Source organism: Catharus ustulatus, chromosome 22 (assembly GCF_009819885.2).
Source record: "Catharus ustulatus isolate bCatUst1 chromosome 22, bCatUst1.pri.v2, whole genome shotgun sequence".
NCBI lineage: Eukaryota > Metazoa > Chordata > Aves > Passeriformes > Turdidae > Catharus > Catharus ustulatus.
In genome coordinates this window covers 7,583,261-7,604,906 of record NC_046242.1, presented here as the reverse complement: position 1 = coordinate 7,604,906, position 21,646 = coordinate 7,583,261, and the positions used below count along the sequence as shown (strand labels likewise).

The 21,646-nt window shown below is 43.5% G+C and overlaps 1 protein-coding gene across 4 annotated transcripts in view; it reads right to left on the bottom strand.

The window, feature by feature from the left end:
- Positions 1–21,646, bottom strand: part of LOC117006030 (protein spinster homolog 2-like) — a 135,205-nt gene that overhangs the window by 43,790 nt on the left and 69,769 nt on the right. For all 4 annotated transcript variants that reach the window (XR_004419939.2, XM_033078251.2, XM_033078253.2 and 1 more), the window contains exons 4-8: positions 8,409–8,560; positions 6,520–6,586; positions 3,914–4,056; positions 2,662–2,814; positions 291–480 (exon numbers count right to left, since the gene is read on the bottom strand). Coding sequence is in view for 3 of the 4 variants with exons in the window: in XM_033078251.2 (XP_032934142.1) it covers positions 291–480; positions 2,662–2,814; positions 3,914–4,056; positions 6,520–6,586; positions 8,409–8,560 (705 nt within the window). In the remaining variant the exon portion in view is untranslated. The remainder of the gene's footprint in view (positions 1–290; positions 481–2,661; positions 2,815–3,913; positions 4,057–6,519; positions 6,587–8,408; positions 8,561–21,646) is intronic.

Here is a 21,646-nt window from a genome sequence, read left to right as displayed (position 1 = left end):
AAGTTTCCTCTACCAAAACATTAGGCAGGAGCAATAAAGGTGTAGATTGAGGTGCAGATAGAACAGCCCAAAGGCTGTGGGTTTCCATGGAGCTCTGAATTCTCATGGCAGCAGGGATAAACAGTTGAGACTTCAGGCACACTTAGATAGTGCCAGAATGCCAAGAGGCAAAAAGAAGGACATTCAGCAGGGCAAAGGCAAGAAAACACCCCAGGCTTTCTGCAGGGCACAGTGCACACAGAGTCAGCAGGAGTTTGGTGGGGCTGGCACAGGGAAAGAATTGCACTTACATAGGCTCCCACAATGCTGCTCTTGGCAGCCACGAAGATCAGGCAGATGAAGATGGCAGAGCCCAGCATTCCCACAGCACACACGAGAGGATCCGCTCGCTGTGTCTTGGACCGGCACCATTTGGTGGCTCCTGCCCCTGTGATTACACCCAGGAATCCAGTGAAGCAAGTGATTGCTCCAAAGATCAAACTATTTAAAAAAAAAAAAAAAAAAACAACAAAGGAAAGAAAGAGAAAATAAGAGAAAGGTTGCAATGGTTTTGCAAATTTTAAATAAAATAAATGCTCATGATTTCAGCCCTCTTCTCCTGCAGTTAAGAAAAACACAGCATATGAATTTTATCATTGTACACAGGCTTTGATCTATGGGCAAAGGGGTGCAAAGGGCTCACACTGCTTCCATGGGTTCAATTGGGATTCCTACAAAGTGCCCTGAACAGCTAATTATGTATACACAAAACTAATTAATAACCTGTACATTGGTTATGTAAGGGGAAATCATAGACAGGTACCAGGAAGCTTGAGGGCAAGGAAACCTAGCTTGAGGACAGTTCAAAATGGAGGTGTCATCAAGGAGGGGGAGCTTCTCTTTGTGAACAGCAGATGGGCAGGCAGGCTGGAGCTGTGTGTTTCACTCACTGCATTTTTGTGCAACAGCCTGAGATTGCCTGCTGACACTCTGGTTGATGGGACTCCACACCACTAGCTAAGTAATTTCACGATTATAAACCACACCTGATTATGAGCCACACATTACAATACAGGGTGTGATAAAAGGTATCTGTTCTATCACCATCTGTTGAGGGTGGGGGCAGTGATCCTTATCTCCACATGAGATATTCTGCTAATGGGCCATCCATTGAAACCAGGCAGGGCATTGTTCTTTATCTTTTCACAACCCATCCTTCCTCCAGCCAGTCATTTTCTGCTCATGGCCATTGAGTCCCACTGTGGGACTGATAAAATTACTGCATCCCATTGGGAGTTGCTCCAGCCAGGGGGAAGAGCCCAACATTTCTTACCAAGATAAAAACAGAGGTTTTGGGACACTAAGGGAGTCCCTTTCTCCACTGGACTCCAGAGGAAAACCGGATTTCTCCACATCCCCACTGGAGCTCCGGAGGGAAACTGCACCTTGTACAGGAGCACTGCTCCAACTGAGCCACATCTGTCACTGCAGGAGGATGCAGCCACCATGGAATGGGACTGCTGCCAACACCCTGCCTGACGGGGTGTCAGGTTGTACTCTGGCTTTGTCAGGGTTTGGAGTTTGTTTCTTTGTAGTACTGTATTTCTATTTTAATTTCCTAGTAAAGAACTGTTATTCCTAATTCCCATATCTTTGCCTGAGAGCCCCTTGATTTCAAAATTATAATAATTTGGAGGGAGGGGGTTTACATTCTCCATTTCAAAGTGAAGCTCCTGCCTTTCTCAGCAGACACCTGTCCTCCAAACTAAAACAGCAACTTTTCCTTCTTTGTCCATATATAAGCCACACCTGATTATAAGCTGCACTTCAGGTTTGGACCAAAATTTTAGTTGAAATGGTGCAGCTTGTAATCGTGAAATTACTCTTTAATTAAAATGGGATTATGTCTGTTGGCAAGAAGGTTTTCCTAATATTATTTCCCCTCCTGAGCTAAAAAGCAAAAGATCTGACAAAGGCTTTTCTAGTATCTTTTATTTACCTGGAGGAATGCTTTTATAGCATTTTCTGGTTTGTGCCACCATTGTAAATCACAAAAAAGAAAAATTACTTTTCATAGCTTATGTGTTGCAAGTGATATTCCATAAGCAGGACTGAAAACCCAAACCACTGTATAACATCAAACACTCCAGCCCACAGTGTCCCAGATCTCTGGGACATTCTTCAGCAAAACTCAGCACACACAGCAGTTTACAGAGCAATAAAACAGGGAGGTCCTGCCTCACACAGAAACAAAAGCCTACAGGATTAGTCCCTGCAGTTTTAGGGGGGCTATTCCAATCTCTGAATTACAGGCACCACTGGGGCTTCCTAACCTGCCAGCTCATTCTGCTGCTATCACAGATGGGTCTTAGGAGCCCAAATTCTCAGCTCTCCAAACATCCTCCTTAGAGGATTTCTCTTTTCTCTGTTCTCCTCTGCACTGCAGCCTGGGAACTGAGACAGAGCTGAGGTCATTGCTTCTCTCTTGGTTTGACTTCATGCAATGAAGAAGAGAACTAAAGCCTAGTTTACAATCCCAGCATTTCCTATCATTGTTGCAAGGGCCTAGAGGAAATTGCAGACATTCTAGTACCTTGTCTCTGTGGGACTTGCCTGTTTCCTCTGGTAAATAAGCCCCCACCCCCTCTCCCCCTCTGTACAGCAGCTGACTCTGCCTCTCACCTATCTTTGGTGCCACAGGGCTGGGAGCTGCAGGTCTCTGCTGTCTTCTGCACAACCTGTGCTCTGTGAAGATACAGAGGGATCCACATCCCCAGGGCCCCTGTGGCAAAGGAGACAGCTGAGGTGGCCAGGGATGAGAACACATAGCTGCGGCTGTGGAGACAAAACCAAGAGAAGGTTTAGTGGGGAAAGGGAAGAAGCAGGACCCCACACAGGAGCCAGTGCTGCAGGGACAAAGCCCAGTGCTCCTCCTCACTTACCACCTCCCTTTGCTGAGGGGAAGAGGGAACACAAGGAATGGAAGCATGGAATATTCACATGTGATTAATAATACACTGAACTCATCAGAGATGCTTCACAGGACTCCATGGGATTGTGTGAGAAGTCAGTACTTGGTGACTAGGACATGATATGTGAATTACAGGGCTTTCACCCTAAATGTCACCTGTGTACGTGGATGAGCAGTTTCACTTCTCCCTCCCCATCCATGCCACCATATGTTTACTACTTACATAAACTACCAAAAGCAGTGACACTATAATGATAAATCATCTAACATCACTTTTCATAGTCCTTTGGCACTGGAGAACAATACCAGGAAGATATTCTAGCCAGTAGTTCTAAAAATGAAGGACATTACAAGTTTCCCATCAGAATGACAAGGTAACCCTGAAATCACAAGTGAAAGTATTTGCACATTCACAGTCCAGCTTTTTGGAAGTGCAGCTGCTTGAAGACTGGTGAGCATGTGAACCTTTATGCACACAAGCACATTCAGTTATCATGGATTCAGTCTCATGGTTGTTCACACATATTTAAAGTTGCCACAGTGCAAGCTTCTGTGTGTTTTTTTAACTTAAATTGCTAAAACTCTTCTTTCCCCCTCAGCAGAATAGATCTTTTAAAGAAGAAAAAAGATCTAAGTATGAGAACAACAGTGGCACAACAATTAATACAGGAACACAGCAATTTTTACACTTCAAAAGCCCTGATCTGTGTGAAGTATGAGCCAAACAAAGCAGACTTTTTCTTAGATGACAATCTTGGAAAGGTTAGAGCAAAACTTGGAATCCTGCATTGCCACAGCAGTCGATGCCTCATGTAGTTGTGATTTTCTTTCCTAGGTCCACAGACTAAACTTCCTGCAACTCCCTGCATGTCATCACTTTCCAGTCTCACCATGTTAAACCCAGGCCACTGGATGTTCTAACTAAGCATTAGAGGAAAAGATGGTTTTTACTCGTGCTCTTACTTTCTAATCAGTGCTTTCATGTCTCTCAGCCATGAACTCCGAGCCTTCAGCTGCCCCCCAAGTTGTTCAGCATTTCCTCTTTTAGCAGCAGGCACAAATATCAAGATGAGTGTCCCTGTTATCATTCCTAGGAGTGGAGATACCTGCAAGAAAGGAGCAGGGGATTAGCACAGGAGTCAGGAGGGTTTGCTTTGGTCAGGAAGAAGCAGAATCCATCCCTTGGTTTCAGGGACTGCTCCTCACAGCCGGTCAGAACCTGTGAGCACGGGGGTGTCTGCTCCTTTCCTCCCTCCATGTCATTCCCTGGACTCTCTCACCTCACTCTGGAAACATGCAGCTCTGAAAATACTCCGAGTAAGGCAGTCCATTGTGTTAATAAGTACCAAGATTCATCTAAACATGATTCTTCAGTGATGTTTAACTCTCTGGAAACCTACTCCCAGCTGGGCTGAGAGACCAGCTGCTTTCTGGGTGAGTGCAGAAGCCTTTCAAAGGCAATTAGACCAGCTGAAAGGTTTCTGGATGTAGGCTGGCTTTGAAAACCCCTGCTGGACATACATCCCTCTTCCAGCTAACCCACAATGGCTTCCTGTTTTCAGGCATCTTCCTCAGGTTACCTCAGTACAACACACCAAGAAACATGGAAAATTCAGGCTGGAAGATAAGAAAACAACTCATTCAAGGGCTTGGTTTCCCAGTATCCAATCCTTTCCCTAAGCACTAGGCAAAAATACAAAGATCCCACAGTGTTTTGCAAGCTATAAAAATTATTCTTGTTTTGACACTGAAATTCCATTGTTGTCAGAATGGAAAATAGCTCCATGAGAAAAATAGGAATGTGGATTTCACTGAAGCATCATCTCATCTAGGCAAAAAATAAATTCCTGCTTAAAAAAAAAAGCTTCCATTATTAACCTGAGAAAATATGGAGCAGTGTTTCATGTCCAAAGATGACAAACTCACAATCCTTCCAGAGAAGGAAAGACAAAAGTATTTCAGAGTTTAAAAGTCAGGAAAATCACTCATCCAGGAATACATTGAATCCTTATGAAGTATCCTTATGACAGCTGAAGAGAAGACACAGCACTGGTAAAAAAATACTGGAAATTCTGTTTTTTCTACAGCCAGATGCTTGTAAGTCTCTTATTTTTATCTAAAAGCTTAAGTACCTACCAGGACAATAGCCATGAACACTCAGTAATGCTGCAGTGAAACACTCACTTTATTGTTAGAGACAAAGCTGCCACTTGTCCATGTGCCCTTCTGTCTTTTCCAGCCTCTTCTGTATTTGGAGCCCACAGGAGATCACAGAGGGAAGCATCATCTTGGGGAATCATTTCCACCTTGCAAGAGTGCAGTAATTGCCACAGGGATGGAAGCTGCTTTACACTGGATGCTTTCTGTAAGTGCTGTGTGACTACAAAGACTGAGCAATGGTGTCCAAAGCAACCACCACAGATGTGTGCACCTCACCAGATTCCCCAAATTTTGGGGAATCCTGCACCAATGGGTCATTTATAGTGGAAATAATGACCTGTAAGGGGTCCAGTGTTGCAGACAGCCTGGATTTCTCAGGATAACTCTGACTACACCATCTGAAAAGTCCTAGTGATGATCTCTTTTCACAGATAAACCATTTGGGTTTTACAGACAGATTTGGGTTTTCCAAGAGTGCTCCAGTCAAAGCCCACTGATCAGAGGATGGTCTTTGAGGTTTTTACTCCTTGTGTTGGTTTCTGCTCAAAAGTTCATGTTACTCTTCAGTATTTCTGCTAATGAGATTGGAAGATTTAGGCTTCTCTGCTTTCCACTCCAGGCGCACAGCTGGAAATTCCTTCACTCTCCCAGCTCCAGATGAACTGTTCATGGTGATGCTCCTGGTTTACTTACCCTGGGTATGGCCTGTGTCACAGAGGGCATATTTGCTTCAGATGGGAACCCCTGTATTTCATCACCTGCTGTTACAAACAGTGCTGGCCTGAGCTCCTGAGGTTCATGGTCTCCCTGAAGTGCCAGAGCCAGGGAATGCACCTCACATGCCACCCACAGTACCAAAGGTCAGAAACCAGCTCTGCTGGGCCACTTCCTCCCAGCTCTTTCAAGACATCTTTGTGTGCACAAGCTGTTTGTGAGTATGTGATTGGAGTGGATTATCTTTTCAGCCCATTTATCAGGGTCCCAAGAGGTTAAAATAGAAGGAAACTGACTGTCTCAGGGCAGAAAAACAAGCGGAAACTGGAACAAAGTGTTTTTTCCTCAAAGCCGGAAGCCATTCTCAGAGTTTCTTGACAGCAGGAGACTGAAAGACTGTGGAGTTGATTTAAGGGCAATGCCTCGTCTTCCTGTCCCCATCAAGAAGTCAGGATTGATTGATTGATAACAAAGTGATTGGAAAATTCTTGCCCCCAAGCAGGGAAAACACCAAGTCCCACAAGCCAAGCCCACATATCTTTGCTTAGAGAGTGCATCTGCCATGCATTTAAGATGCACAGATGTAATTTCCAATCCTTCACCTCTCAGATATAATAACAGGTTGAGCCATTGTGTGATGGAACTCTAATCAACTCACCAGCTCTCATCAGGATGTGTCATTAGGAGGGACTTACCCGCAGTGCCCAGTGCCAGTCTCCAGCAACCTGCTTCACACTGGAGCCAGTGATGTATCCCAAGCCACTGCAAGAAAGGCCAAGGTGAGAGCTGGTCAGAGCTTTGAGAGTGCCACAGTCACAGCTGTTCTTAGACAAAGGCAAAGAGAGGCACAACCAACTGTGTGTCCTCAGCTCTCTTGTCCTACAGGAAGAAATATGGGGATTGAAGCAGATGGTGGCTGGTATGTGACTGTGCCCAGCACTGCTGATCTAAAAATATTCAGATCTGATGGAAATTAGGAAATTTATAGCTGACCTTTCAATCTAAGAAACAAAGACTTAAAAATCATTTATTTCATTTCTACATCAGGGCTTTCTCTGAGCTAATAGGAATATTAAACAATTTTATGTTCAAACTTTCAGTTAAAAAGTGCCTTTCAAGGACACACCATATTCCATCATTAGATTTTTTTCCTTGCCACTAAATAGCACTTGGTTCTAATTATGCAGGAAGAAACTATTTTCTATTAGCTTCGAAGAAAGACCAAGAAGTACATGCAAGAAGTTTGATGGGAGACCTTCAGCCACATGTAAGACATAAAGTCACAGGAGACTAAAGGTGAATGTAGCCCTGTTTCTCTCAGCATGAACTGAGGGTAAATATCCTCTTCCAAAACTGCTGCATTTGTTGCTCAGATTGCCTTGGCTAAAGTTGCCAGGATTGCAGTGGGGCAACTGTGAGCCCCCCTCCTCAGACCCACCCCCCCCTTATTGAAGAGTCTGCTAAGCTTTGGAGCTTGTCAGCTACAACCTCCCTAAAACTGAACATTTTACCCAGCCAGGCCCCAAAATCAAACCATGAATCATCACAGACTGGTTTGGGTTGTAAGAGACCTCAAAATCCATCCAGTTCTACCCCCTGGACACCTTCCACTCCCCCAGGCTGCTCCCAGCCCCATCCAGGCTGGCCTGGGACACTTCCAGGGATGGGGCAGCCACAGCTGCTCTGGGAATCTGTGCCTCACCCCCTTCATGGGGAAGAATTTCTTCCTAATATCCAATCAAAACTTCTTTCAGTTTATAGCCCTTGTCCTATCCTCCATGGCCTTGCAATCCATGCTGCTGCTGGATATTGAGATAACAAAGTCCCAGAATCAGGCTCAACAGGATGAATATTTGTAATTTCTTTCTAGTTCACTGAATTTTCTATGTGAATACTTGGAATCCTTGGTCCTCTTAGTAAAATATTCTTTTTACCTGTTAAGGATTCGTTTCTCTCTTTTTCCTCAAGAGCAAAAGGATGTTTGTGAGTTTTATGTCTCAGGTAAGTGTTCCAACTTGTAAAATGCCCCACCAGAAGTTTTTCTCTGAGTTTGGAACATGTTGTCCCTGTATTCCCTGCTGGAAATGTGCCCATAATGCCCTTTTGCCCAGGATCTTGTCTGGCTCTGGGAACTGGTATGCAAACTATGCAAAGCCAGCTTGCTGACAATCTCACAATAGAGGCTCAGCCATTATTATAAAAAATAAAAATAAAAATAAAAACAATGACAGATTCCCTCCTGTCCCAACAATCAGATACTATGTTGGGCTGATAAAGAAACTCTACTGAAATAAAAAGTCAGCTAAAATATTTTTATTCCATTTCCATCACATTGCCGTAAAAAAGTAGGAAAAAAACTAAATAAACCAACAGTAAACTTCCCATTAGTTCCCAAAAGTCACATATGAACCAGGCCAAAAAAAGAATCTAATTCCTGCAACTAATTAGTCACTGCTCACAATATTTTCCTGTCTAAACCATTCCAGCCAAAGTCAAGAGCTACCATCATTAGCAATTTCAGATCTGTGTGAGTTTATATAAGAGAAAAGCCAAAAGTAGATTGAAGAATCTTGGTGTCACTCACCTGCCCAGAGGAATTGCAAAGTAGAACACAGACAGCATGAGGGTCCTGGTGTTCTTGGTGAACAGGTCTCCAATGATGGTTGGTGCAATAGTGGAATAACTCGCCTCACCAATGCCAACCAAGCCCCGCGAGAGCACAAGGAGCCAGAAATACTGAGAAAAGAAACAGAAACATTAGCAGGTGCCCCCTTGGCTTTTTAAATTCAAGATGGACAACAGTCAGGGAAATACAAATTCATGTGACTGCAAAATGATCCTCCTGTACTTATTTTTAGAATTTCAGAGTTGTTTCATTTCTCTTTTGCCCAGAAGAAAAGGACTACATTTTTGTGAAGATTGATAGCTACGAAAGAAAAGTAATAACAAAACATTTATTCAGTGACATTCAAGAATATATTCTAGAAGAGGCAGAAGACACCCAGTTGTTTCCAGATCCCAGCTCACTCTTGCTGAACTGGGAAGGGCTGGGGAGGAGGGTGAGTGTAACAAACCCTGCTCTGGGATCCAGAAGCAGCAACTCCTGCCAAGCACAACCCATCCTCCCCAGCATGCCAAGGACAGGTTCTGACTGTGAAATCCTAAAGGCTCTTCAAAGCTGGGAAAGAGTTGAACCTGCAATCCCCCAAACTAAATGTCTTCCTTCATTAAAAGCTATGGAATAAGAGAATCTTTCAAAGGAGCTGAGCACCTATCTCACTCCGCTTGCCTTGAGCACAGCAGACAGCTCCCCAAAACTCTCAGAGGAGACCTGAGCTTTACTGGGAGCCCCAGGAACATCCGTGTGCTCTATGAACAGGACCTGCAGGGAATGACTTGGAGCCATACAGGGCAGGGGCATGGAGAGGCATCCAGCAGCCCAGGGAAATACCTGCCTTTCTGGGCAAAGGCAATCCCACAGAATGAGGGCATATTTCACATGCAGCACCACACAATGGAAAAAGGAATTGTTTATCGAACAGAATTTTCTCAATGACCCATTTCAAGCAACACTTTTGTGAACTGCAAGGACCTGATTTTCAACCTGAGCTCTTTCACTGTCCCTGCAGTTTTCTGGGTGCTGCTGAGTGCAGGTTAAGACACAATGCTTTGATGCCTGAATACCTGATACATGAGCACAAGCAAACTCTCAGCCATCTAATCAGCTTGAGCTACACCCAGAAATAATTGCAGGGGCAGAAATGAACCAGTCAATGCAGAAAGTTGTAAGCACAGAAAAATCTATTTCTACAAGTGCAACCTCTACAAATCCTCAATTTACTGTCATTATTCTATAGATCATTTGTGAGAAAAACAGCAGGGATTTAAACTGAAGGAAGGCAGGTTTAAATTAGATATTAGGAAGAAATTCTTTCCTGTGAGGGTGGTGAAGCCCTGGCACAGGGTGCCCAGAGAAGCTGTGGATGCCCCATCCTGGGAGTGTTCAAGGCCAGGCTGGACAGGGCTTGGAGGAACCTAGGGTAGTAGAAGGTGTCCCTGCCCATGGAAGGGGGTGGAATGGGATGGGCCTTAAGTTCCTTCCCCACCCAAACCACTCTGTGATTCTATACTTATGATATGTCTTTAACTGTGAAAGTGCTCTGGGAAAAATGAGCGATTACCAATTCTTCTTCTTCAGATAGGAAAAAGTCAAGGCTGATTTTGTGCCCTACAGCAAAGCCAAGCACAAGTCTCATTCACAAACATGGAAAATGCCATGCAGACTCCAAGCCACGTGCCTCAGTCATAAATATATCCATCAGCAGACAAAAATCTACCACTGACGTGTTTGCATTGTTCTCCTCACTGTAATCCCTGGTTGAAGAGTATTTTGAGGGTTCCAATAGCCACAAAACCAGAATACTTTTGTGTACTCTTTACTTCCTCATATTTTGGTGTGAATTCTGGTGCAATACCCCTTTTCTGCAGGAATACAAGTTCCTTGTTTGCTGGCAGGGTGTGTGCAGTGCTGCTCACATTCATACATCTCCCAAAAGCTGCGTGCACATAACTCACACACGTGGGTGTGAGCAGAAAGGGCAGCACTGTGACTCAAGTGATTTAATTGATGGCAATTTCCCAATGCTCAGCCACTCCACTGCAGAAATATGCTGGCAGTCTCTGGTGCACAGGTAACCCATGTATTTTGAAAGAGCAACAGTATTTATAACGTGCTGAAAGGCTGAGTCATGCAGAATTAGAAAGCAGGGAGCTGGAGGCTGGCTGTGGTTTCTGATGAAGTTTAGATGTGGATCACAGAGAGGGTGACAGGCAAAGTAGTCACCTGCCTGGGATGAGCATGGACAATGTTACTTGCACCTGAAGAATGACAAGTTTGTAAATGCAGTGGATGTTCCTTAAATTTGAAATACCTCCAGAAAATGACACAATTTTGTGCACACCAGCTGGTATCACTCCCAGTGAATGCACTGGGTAGGAATTTCCTCCAAACAATGTTGCTGGAAGATTCCTTTTTTTCCCTTGAGCAAAGCAGGGAAACGATACCAAGTATTCCTTTTGTGGTAGAGTGACTCAGTTTCATCAATACCACAGAATCAGGTTCCCAATACAATGAAATTATCTGCAGCATTCACTCTTCTCTCTCAGTTCCTCCTCAAATCCTCCTCCCTGGCTTATCCCATGCTGACACACTCCAAATATCTGTTTAATATTTAAACTATGTTCTTTGACGCAGTGGTATTCAAACTTAAGTAAGGAGATTTTGACTTCATCTGGGAATAAAAGCAGTCTTAAAAAGCATAATCCACATAAAGACCTGAATAGTATTGCCCTCCTGAGATCAGATATTCAAGACTATGGATCATGCAGCCATTAAGTTGTGACAACAAGATTAAACATACAAAAATCTAAAACAATTCTGGGAATTATTTCTAGTTGGTTCTATACTGTGCCTGGTTTTGGAGCTCTATATCTAGGATTAAAGAGCTAATTCCTGTTCTTACCAGTTCTTTGGGCTCTTTGGCTAGCATACACCCTGTTGGAACTCATATGATAAAATTAATTTGTTAAAATGAGCTGGGACCCCCCATCTTCCATCCCTAATCAGTCACTCAAAAACTTATGTTTTAGTTGTCTCTGAAGAGGCACAGCTGGGGAGCTCCCCAAGACAAAAAGTGGTTCCATCCATGACAGGCCTTGTCTTTTTGTTTTTCATATAAGAAAAAAATACAAACAACAGCACAACTCCAAAATTCTTATGCTGCTGCTCATTTGGACCACAGGCATTCCATGAACCACTCACAAACTGGTCCCAAAACCACTCCATATGCAATACAGACAACTGCTATTTTTTGTGTACATTTCTACACACATAGGAACATCCCATTTCCTCTCCAAGTGCATGTGGACATGACAACCTGCACAAACACATGGCAAAGTCAGATATTCCACATGCTGAGGAAAATTCTGTTCTCCTCCACAGCTGTAGCAGGACACCTCTGCCATTTCCTCTGCACTGGATTTTCCCCCCACTGCTTTTCCATTTATGTCCTGCCTCAAGGTTCTCAGGAGTTTAATGAGAGAAAAAGGGCTGACACCAGCTCAATTCTGTTGGTGCTCAAAAGCAGAACAGGCAGCTCAGACTCTAACTGAATTTCACTGTTCCCCAAGCAGAAATTGATATATATTGAAGAAGCTCATTCCTTTCTATATGACTTGGTAACTCTGCTGTAATTTGTTCATCTGTGCAAGTAGGTTTCTGGCAGGAAAATTGAAAATATCTGAGTCAGCTTTCAGGACCTGAACTAATTCCTTCCCCATAGGTTAAACCCAGCAACTTCAACACTTATCAACAGTGTTTTCCTAAAATGAAATGCTTGAAACTGAAGATTTTTTGAAACAAGGCACTGTTAGGACAAACTAATTTGTCTTCAGTTTTGGAAAGCAGTCATATCAGAGGCTGTCTGCACCTCCATGAGAGCTGCCAACATCTCCTGGTTTGGAGACATGCACTGGGGTTTTTGGAATGAGTGCACAGCCTCAATCCCCCTCCTAGCCAAGATTCCACAGCCATGGAGCAGCTCTGTGCCAAGGCACCAGCCTGGATGTGCCACTGGGAAGGGACACCTGAGCCACACAACCTGACTGATACAAGTTCCAGGGGCAATTCAGGATGCAAAAGAGCTTCCAGCCCCTTTATCCAGCTTGTATGGCTGGTGGGACACAAGCCAGGGAAGATTCCAGTACACAATAAACCACCAAAAGATGGAAAGAATGGTGGCTGCAGAGACCCAGAACTGCCACAGCCTTCCTGGGAATTTCCCTTCAAGAGATGACACCACCAGAAATTAATGCATGGAGGAAGCACTCACACCTATGAATGGGAGGTGCCAAGGATCAATGGACATGCTCTCTTCTTCCCATCTCATAAATACATAGAAGGAAAAACACCCTCTAGCCATAAAGCAAAAGAAACCCAATTCCTCCAAATAGAAGTGCATTTCAGAAGGGATACAGATCCTTGGGGATGTGCCAATAAGGAATAGAAAACTCTGCCTATCAACTCTCCATTCCTTAAACTATCAGCAAACCATAGACAACAAGTGTGACAGATCATGGGGTCTAGGGACTGAGTCTCATTCCTGTCACCAGTGTCACCAAACACTAGAAGCCATGGATGTGACAATCCTTCCAGAATTTACATCTGAAAAAAAAACTTTCATAGTTGGAGTTAAGTATTTATAATACAGAACTATTGAATTGTTTAGGTTAGAAAAGACCTCTAAGAACATCAGGTCCAACAGATAAAATACATGATGTGGTTTCTATCCACACCTTCATACTGACTTTACTCTCAGTCTCCTGCACACATAAATGTCTGATGTCCTAGGATACATGACAGGCTTTAATCATGTTTGGTGAAACCTCCTAATTATACATTTATCCTAGTTGTACAGACCATTTAGGGAGTAATATGTGTTTTAAAAGGTCTAATTACAGCTTGAATTTCTTTCTCCTTTTTTAATTAGTTAACAAAAGGAGTAAAGCCACTGTTCTTTAGAAGATTATCTGCCAGTGGTAAACCTATTATCTGCCAAATATGTGTACAACTCTGAACCACAAGATTTACTGTCTAAAGAATCATATGATCCTTAAGCTTTGGTTATTAAGTATTTACATTTGAATGTGGAATAGCTTGTAAGGGTCTCAAAAGAAGCTGAACACATGCTGCTTTCAGATGAGGGACACATGGACTGAGGAGATCCCACAGAGTCACTCCAGAGTCATGAATTCCTGTGTGTGCACAGCACCAATGCAAACCATTCAAAACCAGTTTAAAAACTGCTGTTGCTGGTCTAAAAGAAGGATCTTTTATACTGCTACAGCACCTGCACCTGTACCCTTCCCTGTGTGAGGATGCTGGCTTAAATTCCTGAGGATAATGCATTTAGCTGATGTAGAAGAGGACTCAGTACCATTAAATTCCTCTTTGAGCTGAGTTTTGCCATATTTTCCTCTTACTATTAAATAAACATTATGCAAAAATCAAGAATATAGAATCAGGGTTTGCATCTTCTGAAAGAAGATGTGCATTAAGTCATTCCTACCATGGGCAGCAGGGATTGCCACACAGAGCCTAAAATGTGGTGAAATGACAATACACTAAGGAGAAAGCATTGAGATTGACCTAATTTCCCTGGGTTACACTCCTGTATTTCTCCAGCTGGCTGAGCTTTGCACTAGGCAGCCAGGGTAGCACAGCAGTCACAAGAGATCAGTTGGAACCAGGTGAACAAAGTAAACTCCACAGGCTCAAATATCAATTCAAGGGCTGCAGAACGTGGTTCCCTTTGACAGCTGCCATCACATGCAAGAATTTGCCCTCCTTGTATTTTCTGGCCAGGCAAAAACCAGTTCCTCCTCTGCTCCAGTAGGTTTGCCCAGCACTTTGCAGGATTTCAGTGGTTAATGATGACACACCACACTTTTTGCCAAAAGATGCACCATTAGCTATGAGGTAAGGCAAAGCAGGAACCTGCTCTGAGTATCGGGGTGGTGACGAAGAGCATTGACTCCTGCACAGTCACAGCTCAAATTCCAGCTCATTAGCTGGGAGTCACTGAAGAGCTGAGCACTGCAATGACATTACATATTTGTTTAAACACTAAATGCTCCAATTCTCTCAGCCCTCCCAGGAATGAGGGCTCACCTTGAAGAATCTGAAAGTTTCCAAGTCAAACAAGGACACTGTCATAGCACGAGAGACAAGTGACATTAAACAATGAGGTTGATGTTTCAGATTCCATTCTGTGTCTGGATGGATGACAAAGGCAACAGCAGAACAGATAAGCCTAAATATATCTTCCAAAACTGTGCACCCCTAAAGCTTTATGAATTTTGTATATATATAACCAAGGCACCTGGCTTCCATTGCTGGATACAAGTCCTGGGCCCAAATACTTGATGGGAATGCTATGTCAAATCTAGATATGAAGCTCAAAGTTACATGCCTCACCTTCTCAAACATCAATGGTTCTAACTCTTCTCTAATAAAAGCAGAATAAATATTGTAAAGAGCAGAGAGGGGCTACAGAGTACTGGAGAATTGTTCCATGGCAATCCTGAAGAGCATGTCTTCCTGTCAAGTCCAGCCCAGAATTTTAAGTAACTGAATATTCACTCCACATTTTGGCCATTTGATTTCTTACCATCTGGGAGATCTTTGAGCAGGAACAATGGAAGATGAATACCTTTATCTTTATTGACAAGTAATCTTACTTAATCCCTCATGGGAATTGCCAGCCAAGAGAACAAAACACAAACCAGCACGGGGGCAGAACTGTGCACTGAGATGTTTTGCTGATCAGTACTTTTCTCCCCTGTTTGGAGGCTGGCTAAGCACTGGTTTCAGGATTTCCTACAACCAAAGAGAGTGGGTTATGCTCATTCTCTGGGTGGCACAAAGGGACCAGCAGGGCAAATGCTCAGGTGGAGACTAGCTGGAGACAGACTGATGGGTTATCAGCTCTGAGACAATGCTGGGAGCTATCAGTGTTTATCTGTTTGCTGTAGAGATACAAGCACACTTAGAAGTTCATGCTAGAGTTACCTGTCAGATAAATGTAATTATGAACCACCCTTCTCACCTCCACCAAGAGTTCTGCCCTCATCAGCCCTGAGTCCTGCAGGCAGGGCAGCCCAGGGCAGATGCAGTGCAGCTGCTGCTGCTGCCATTTGTCCCACTGCAGGGAAGTGATTGGGTTTGAATTCCTCTTTTCTTCCCTCACTGTGTGTGCTGTCACTCACCCATGCCTACTTCTCACTCCCCATCTCTACCACCACAACTACTTGTAAGTCACTACTGCACACAACATTTCCCAGAACTTCCATCAGACTGGATTCTATTTAAGTTCTACACTTCCCTCCCTTCAAATTGAACTCTTGATGCTAAGTCTGTCTTCCATCACCATTTTTAAGCTGCTCTTCTCCTTTGCAAGCACTCACAGAATAAGAGAATACCTGAGACTGGAAGGAGTTTTGGAAACAGTCTGGTCCATGTCCCCTGGTCTCTGCAGGATCAACTACAACAGGCTGACCAGGATAATGTCCAACTGAGTTTTGAGCCACAGCCATGCTGGACAGCCTGATGCAGTATTGGACCATCCTCAAAGTAAAATGGTTTCTTCTTATGTTGTAGTGAAATTTCCAGTATTTCAGTTTGTGCCCCTTGCCTCATCTTTTCACTGGGGACCTTTGAGAACAGTCTGGCTCCATTTTTACACTCCCAATCAGGTATCAACACACACCAAAGCAGCACTAGGGGCTCTATGGGACAGAAGCGGTTCTAGAGTGAGGATGCCACTTTGGCAAAGGTGAAGTATTTAAATTCAGTTAAATCCATATGGCAGACACCACCTCACACTTGCTGTGTCTCTGCCACATTCATGCTAACCAGGTTTTTCTTCACTCCTTTTCCCTTAAGCCTGCTTGGCATAGAAATTACACTAGTTTAAATATTTATGTCTGGCAAAGGATGCTTCTCTTAGCCAAAGATCCTCCCCTCAACTCTGACAAGCAGGTCACTAAAATTCAAGTGCAAATGCTCCAGGCCTTGTTCCTTCAAGTGTTCACAGGTTTTATTCACACATTCATTTTGGTTTTATTCACATGTACTTGTTCTACATATGCTGGCTGGAGGTTATAACCGAGTTACAGACGAGTCTGCTACACCACACCAAGATTTAACAGCAAGCTACTGACTTACTGAGGCCTTAGTGCACTTTATTAATCAATTGAAACCCTTTGCATTTAGGATGGACTTACACAACAGCTTCTAAAGCAGGTCTGATTCCTCTGCAGCATCCATTTACACTTTGTCAAACACTTCCAAACTTCAGCTCATTTGGATGCATTAAGTGTCCCACTGATTCTCAGCTCTAAACACCTCACCTCTGAACAATTCCCTTTCGGGAAAATTCAGCTGCTACTCAGAGCCCTACAAGGAGAAAAGAGACTACAGAAAGCAGAAAGAGACCAAAATGCATATTTAAATATAAAAATGAGCAAGGGAGATGAAGCAAAGTCCACTCACCTTTCCTTTGATTGTCTCTAGTATTTGTTAATGGCTTCAGTTCTCCCAGGTAGCCTGTTCAGGCACACTTAATTGAATGTGAAAGTTTTATTTGGGAATGCACTTAAGATTCTGGTTGATTAAAACATCCTTATTTGATGAGATTTATATTATTAATTAGTATATAAAAATAGCCAATACAGACTGTAAGATACTCCTTTTTCACTCATCACACTCTTCAATCAGCAACTAAAGTGTTTAACAACTGCATACCTACAGGGAGGCTCTAAAGTGAAACACCTAATTAAGTGCTCTGGAGATAAAAAACAAACCCAAACCACCCTGGAAGTAGCAAGACTCCCACAGCACTCCTTCCACAGAGCTGCTTTGTGCTTCAGAGGGACAAAAATCCGTGGCAAGGCTATCTGAGCTATTTGCAAATGTTGAATGTGAAATTCCCTTTCAGCACTAAAATTGCAGTGTCTGAAATCCAGGTTTCCATCACTCTCCTCCCTTCAAAGCTGTGGCAGTCCAGAGGGAATCCTCTGCTGCTTTTCAGTCACTTTTGGGCAGCAAAAAAAAAAAAGTGCCAGCCCAATTCCCATTCTCCATCCCATTAGGCAGTCTAATTACAAGACACTGGGTGATGAAGCAGCACCACCAGGTCCTAATAAACTGAGTTAAAGCAGCATTTCAGCTCCCTAATTGCAGGGCTTTTCATTTGATTGACCTGCCCATGGTAGAAAATACTATGACATGTAAATGGTGGGATTGACATATTCCTCAGTTTAGTTTCTTGGTCATTAATATTGGTTTAATGACAGGGACCTGGGATGCAATTGGGAGGCAGGTACCAGGTTGCTCACTAACCAAACTCCATCCAGCAGATGCATCATTGCTGTAAAACAGACCTTAAAGAAAAAGGCTGATGTTCAAATAAATCACAGGGATCATAAAGAGCCCCATGTTCCCAGTGCCTGGTAGAAAACAGAGTTAAAACACTTCTTTTCATCCTTGGCTCTGGTGTAAGGCCCAGAGGAGTCCATGGCCCTTCACATGGCTGGAATAGTGGTTATTTATCCCTGTTACAAAGCCATTACACCAGAATGTATCTTCCAAAACTGTTCCCCTAAGAACACTGAGAGTTCTGGGTCGGAAGCAAATTGTTGCTTTTTGTTCCAGATCTGTCAGGTGGGACACACTTACCAGCACTTGCCTCAAATATCTCTGGCATTAGGCACTATCACAGTTTCCTTCCTGAGATGTGCAGCCATAATCACTAAAATAGGATTGGAAGAAATACAATGTGTTTTTCAAGTGTGGAAACACTGCAAGGTTCTTGACACACACAGGTTCCCAAATGCAGCTGGAATGTGGGGTGGCATTCCCTGAACCAAATGATATTCCCAGGTAATAATGGGCTGCTGTGTCCCAGCCACAAGGAGCCAAGAAAAACCTAAATGCAAGCAATAAAGAGATGTCAGATTTTTCAGAACAAACATTTACAGGCATTGATACCTAGCACTAACAACATCCCCACCTGCAGTGATGTCTGCAGAACTGTGTGAGATCCAACCTCTTTAACATGATGGGCTGTCTTGGCTCAAACTCTTTGGTTTGCACCAACTCTTAAGCAAAAATTTGATCAAATCCATCAGACAGGTTGGATTGGAGATTCTTGGAGAGCACAACCCCATGTCCCTATCCCTGAAACCATTACAGAAATTGTGATTTCTCATCATCCTCTGAAAAAAGCTTGAGCCCACTGACTGAGACACCCAGGTGTGAACACTTTGCCCTCACTAGGATGCAGAACAAGTTTTGAGAGTGCACAAAAGACACATTTTAAGGGAATCCTTCAAGGTATAAATGAAATTAGCACAAAGTTACAGTCCCTGCAGCTTTTCCCATTCTGTTGGTTCTGCTGATTCTTGGAATATTTTGCTTTGTGTATGCTAAAAAATCAAGTACACCAGCAGGTCAGCTCTTGCAGGCAACTTTGCTGAAGAGCCATTTAAATCATTCCAAACTCTGATTTTTGTTCCTGCTTTGTGTTTTCATGCTTCCCTGGCTTGCTGACTCAATCAAGACCCAGAGGCCTCCAAGAACTGTGCAGAAGGCTGATCTTGCAGAATATTTGGCCCATATCTGAGAGATGCCTCACTTTTAGCATCAGAATTCCAGAGAGAAAGTGGTGCAGCTACCAATTCCTTCTACTTAGGAGTTGCTTCTTATTCATGATCATCCTTGAACACTTGTCATGTTCCTTTTTGAAGTGTTATTAATTGACAAGGTTTTGTCGTGCTGTAGCTAAATTTCATTCTTTAGATCCAGCCTGTCTGACAAAATGACAATCTATTAAACCACACTAAACACTTTGGGATGTTTTGTGACTATCTTCTCATGAGGCTTCATCACTCATATTTTCAGACTTGATGATCAGCACCACTCCCAGGGATTTCCAGCTCAAAATCTATTAAATAGGGTTGAGATTAGTACTCTAATTTGACTTATCTGAATTGCAAATGCAGTGTTTTGTGTAGCCTGGGAACTTTATACATTTAAAAGAAATGTCAACACTTCAAAAGACTAATTTAGCACCTGGTACTGTACCACTTTTCCCTTCTTCCCACTATTTGCACATGACTTAGAACATAATGGTCCTTTTCCCAGCCTTTATGCACAACCCAGGAGGCCAAGGGCTGTGTGGCCATTGAGGAAGCACTTACACTTCCCAAGGAGTGACTGATGCATTTGGATCAGCAGGCAACCAGGAGCTCAACCAAAAAAAAGGCTCAAATCCATACTTTTGCATCTGAACAGAAGCCAGAGCCTGAATAACACATTCTCTCTCTCCTGCATCCTGTTTTTCAGACAATATGCACAACCTTCAAGAACCACTCTGCTAATAGATTTGTTTCCAGGCCTCCTAATGAGCCTAAACCTGGGATGAATGGATTGTTTTCTTTGTGAGGATCATTAACCAAACTGCTAAAGCTTTGTGCTTCCTCCCAGGCTTCAAGAACACCATCCATGATCTGCCTCACTTATATCCATGCTGAACACACATCAGTTTACAGCCTGCAAAAATGGGAACATTTCTCCAGACCCATAACTGACCATCTCAGTGGATCATGAAGGCACACATCCTACACCACCAGCTTGGCACCCTCTCTGTACCCTCAATACACAGCCAGTTGGGAAGTAAACTCCTCAAATCACAGGACCACCCAGGCACTGCAGCAGTGACTTGCTTTGCCTTCTGAGCTCGTTTGACCAAGCCACACATCCCACACACACCCAGAGACCCCAGATCAGGAATGACTTGTGTCCCCCAGGCCTGCAAGGATCCTCTAAGGCTGACAGGAAATTTTACAATTCCTTTCTATTTTAACATTTGCTTGGAAACTTGCATGCAGCACTACTATTTTTTTCTTTATTTTTCTTCACACCAACTGATTAAACCCCAGTCTATTTAAGGAATATTTTCCCTTTCTTCCATTCCTTCAATGTTTTGAACAAGGCTGAGCTTAAGATACTGTCATAATTATTTATAAAACATAATGCTAAAGCATTATAGAGACTTCCACTTATACAGAGTTAAGAAATAAGACATTATTTGTGTTCCATCAGCATGCCCTGGGGTTAGGCCTGTGCTGCAGCATGACAAGCAGAATATACATTTTATCAGACAACACAAGAAGAAGGGATGTTTCCAAGACACACACAGCCTGGAAATAAAACAACCATGCCTTCTTTCCTCTGCCTCCTCAGCAAATCACTGGCCCAGGTGAGATTTCCTGCTCAGGCACAACAAAAGCAGGACAGGTGGAATGTTACAGGCAGGCACTGCTTCCACACCATCCATTAACTGACACAGCAGATTCACTTTCCTACTCTTCAGCCTACAGACTATAAATTCAGCTTTCTGAAAAAAAAAAAAAATGGGACAAACCTATAAAAGTCTTTGGCCTGCAAAAATCTTTCATGCACCATGCTGTTGTCTCTAAGCATTTCCATGATCCAGTGAAACTGCACCCAATGTGTGTTGATGTAAGGTCTGACTCAATTGCCACAGACACACAAAAGGTTCCCACAGACTTCCAAAGAAGGAGCTGAATCAGAACCACAATCACAGACCCTGTGAGAACAGTTTCAACACCTTCCAGTAACCCAGATAGCAAACAGTGCTCTGAAACAGGGCAGGCAATTACTGGGGCCCTTGCTGAGAGCCTGTGCAAATGAGCACTGAGCTGGGAGCCTGGATGCTCTCCCAGCACCAACCCCTGCTCTAGAAAATGCCTGAGCTCTGAGGGGCAGCTCTGACATTTCAGTGCCCTCATGGCACTGAGCAGGAATCACAGCCTCTGCAGCAGCACACAGGAATGCAGCTGAGTTCTGAAGCCAAGCAATGGAAACATCTCTTCTTTCAGTGTCCACAGTGTCTGATTCAGATACTGTGTGATTTCAGACCAATTAATGACCTAAAAGGAAGTGGCAGGGTGCAGGAGGCACATTTATGGACACACAGCTGCACATAGCTGGGGTGATTTGAGAAATTTGAACAGGACATGGTGCCAGCCTGACCCCACCTGGGCAAGGTGGGATGTGGGGGGTGAATCTTGATGGCTCCCAGGTCCCAGGAGGGAGAGCAAAGCTATTCCTGTTCCAGACACCATGCAGATGGGAAACGCAATGTGTGGTAGAGATATTCCTTATGATAGTTATTGAAG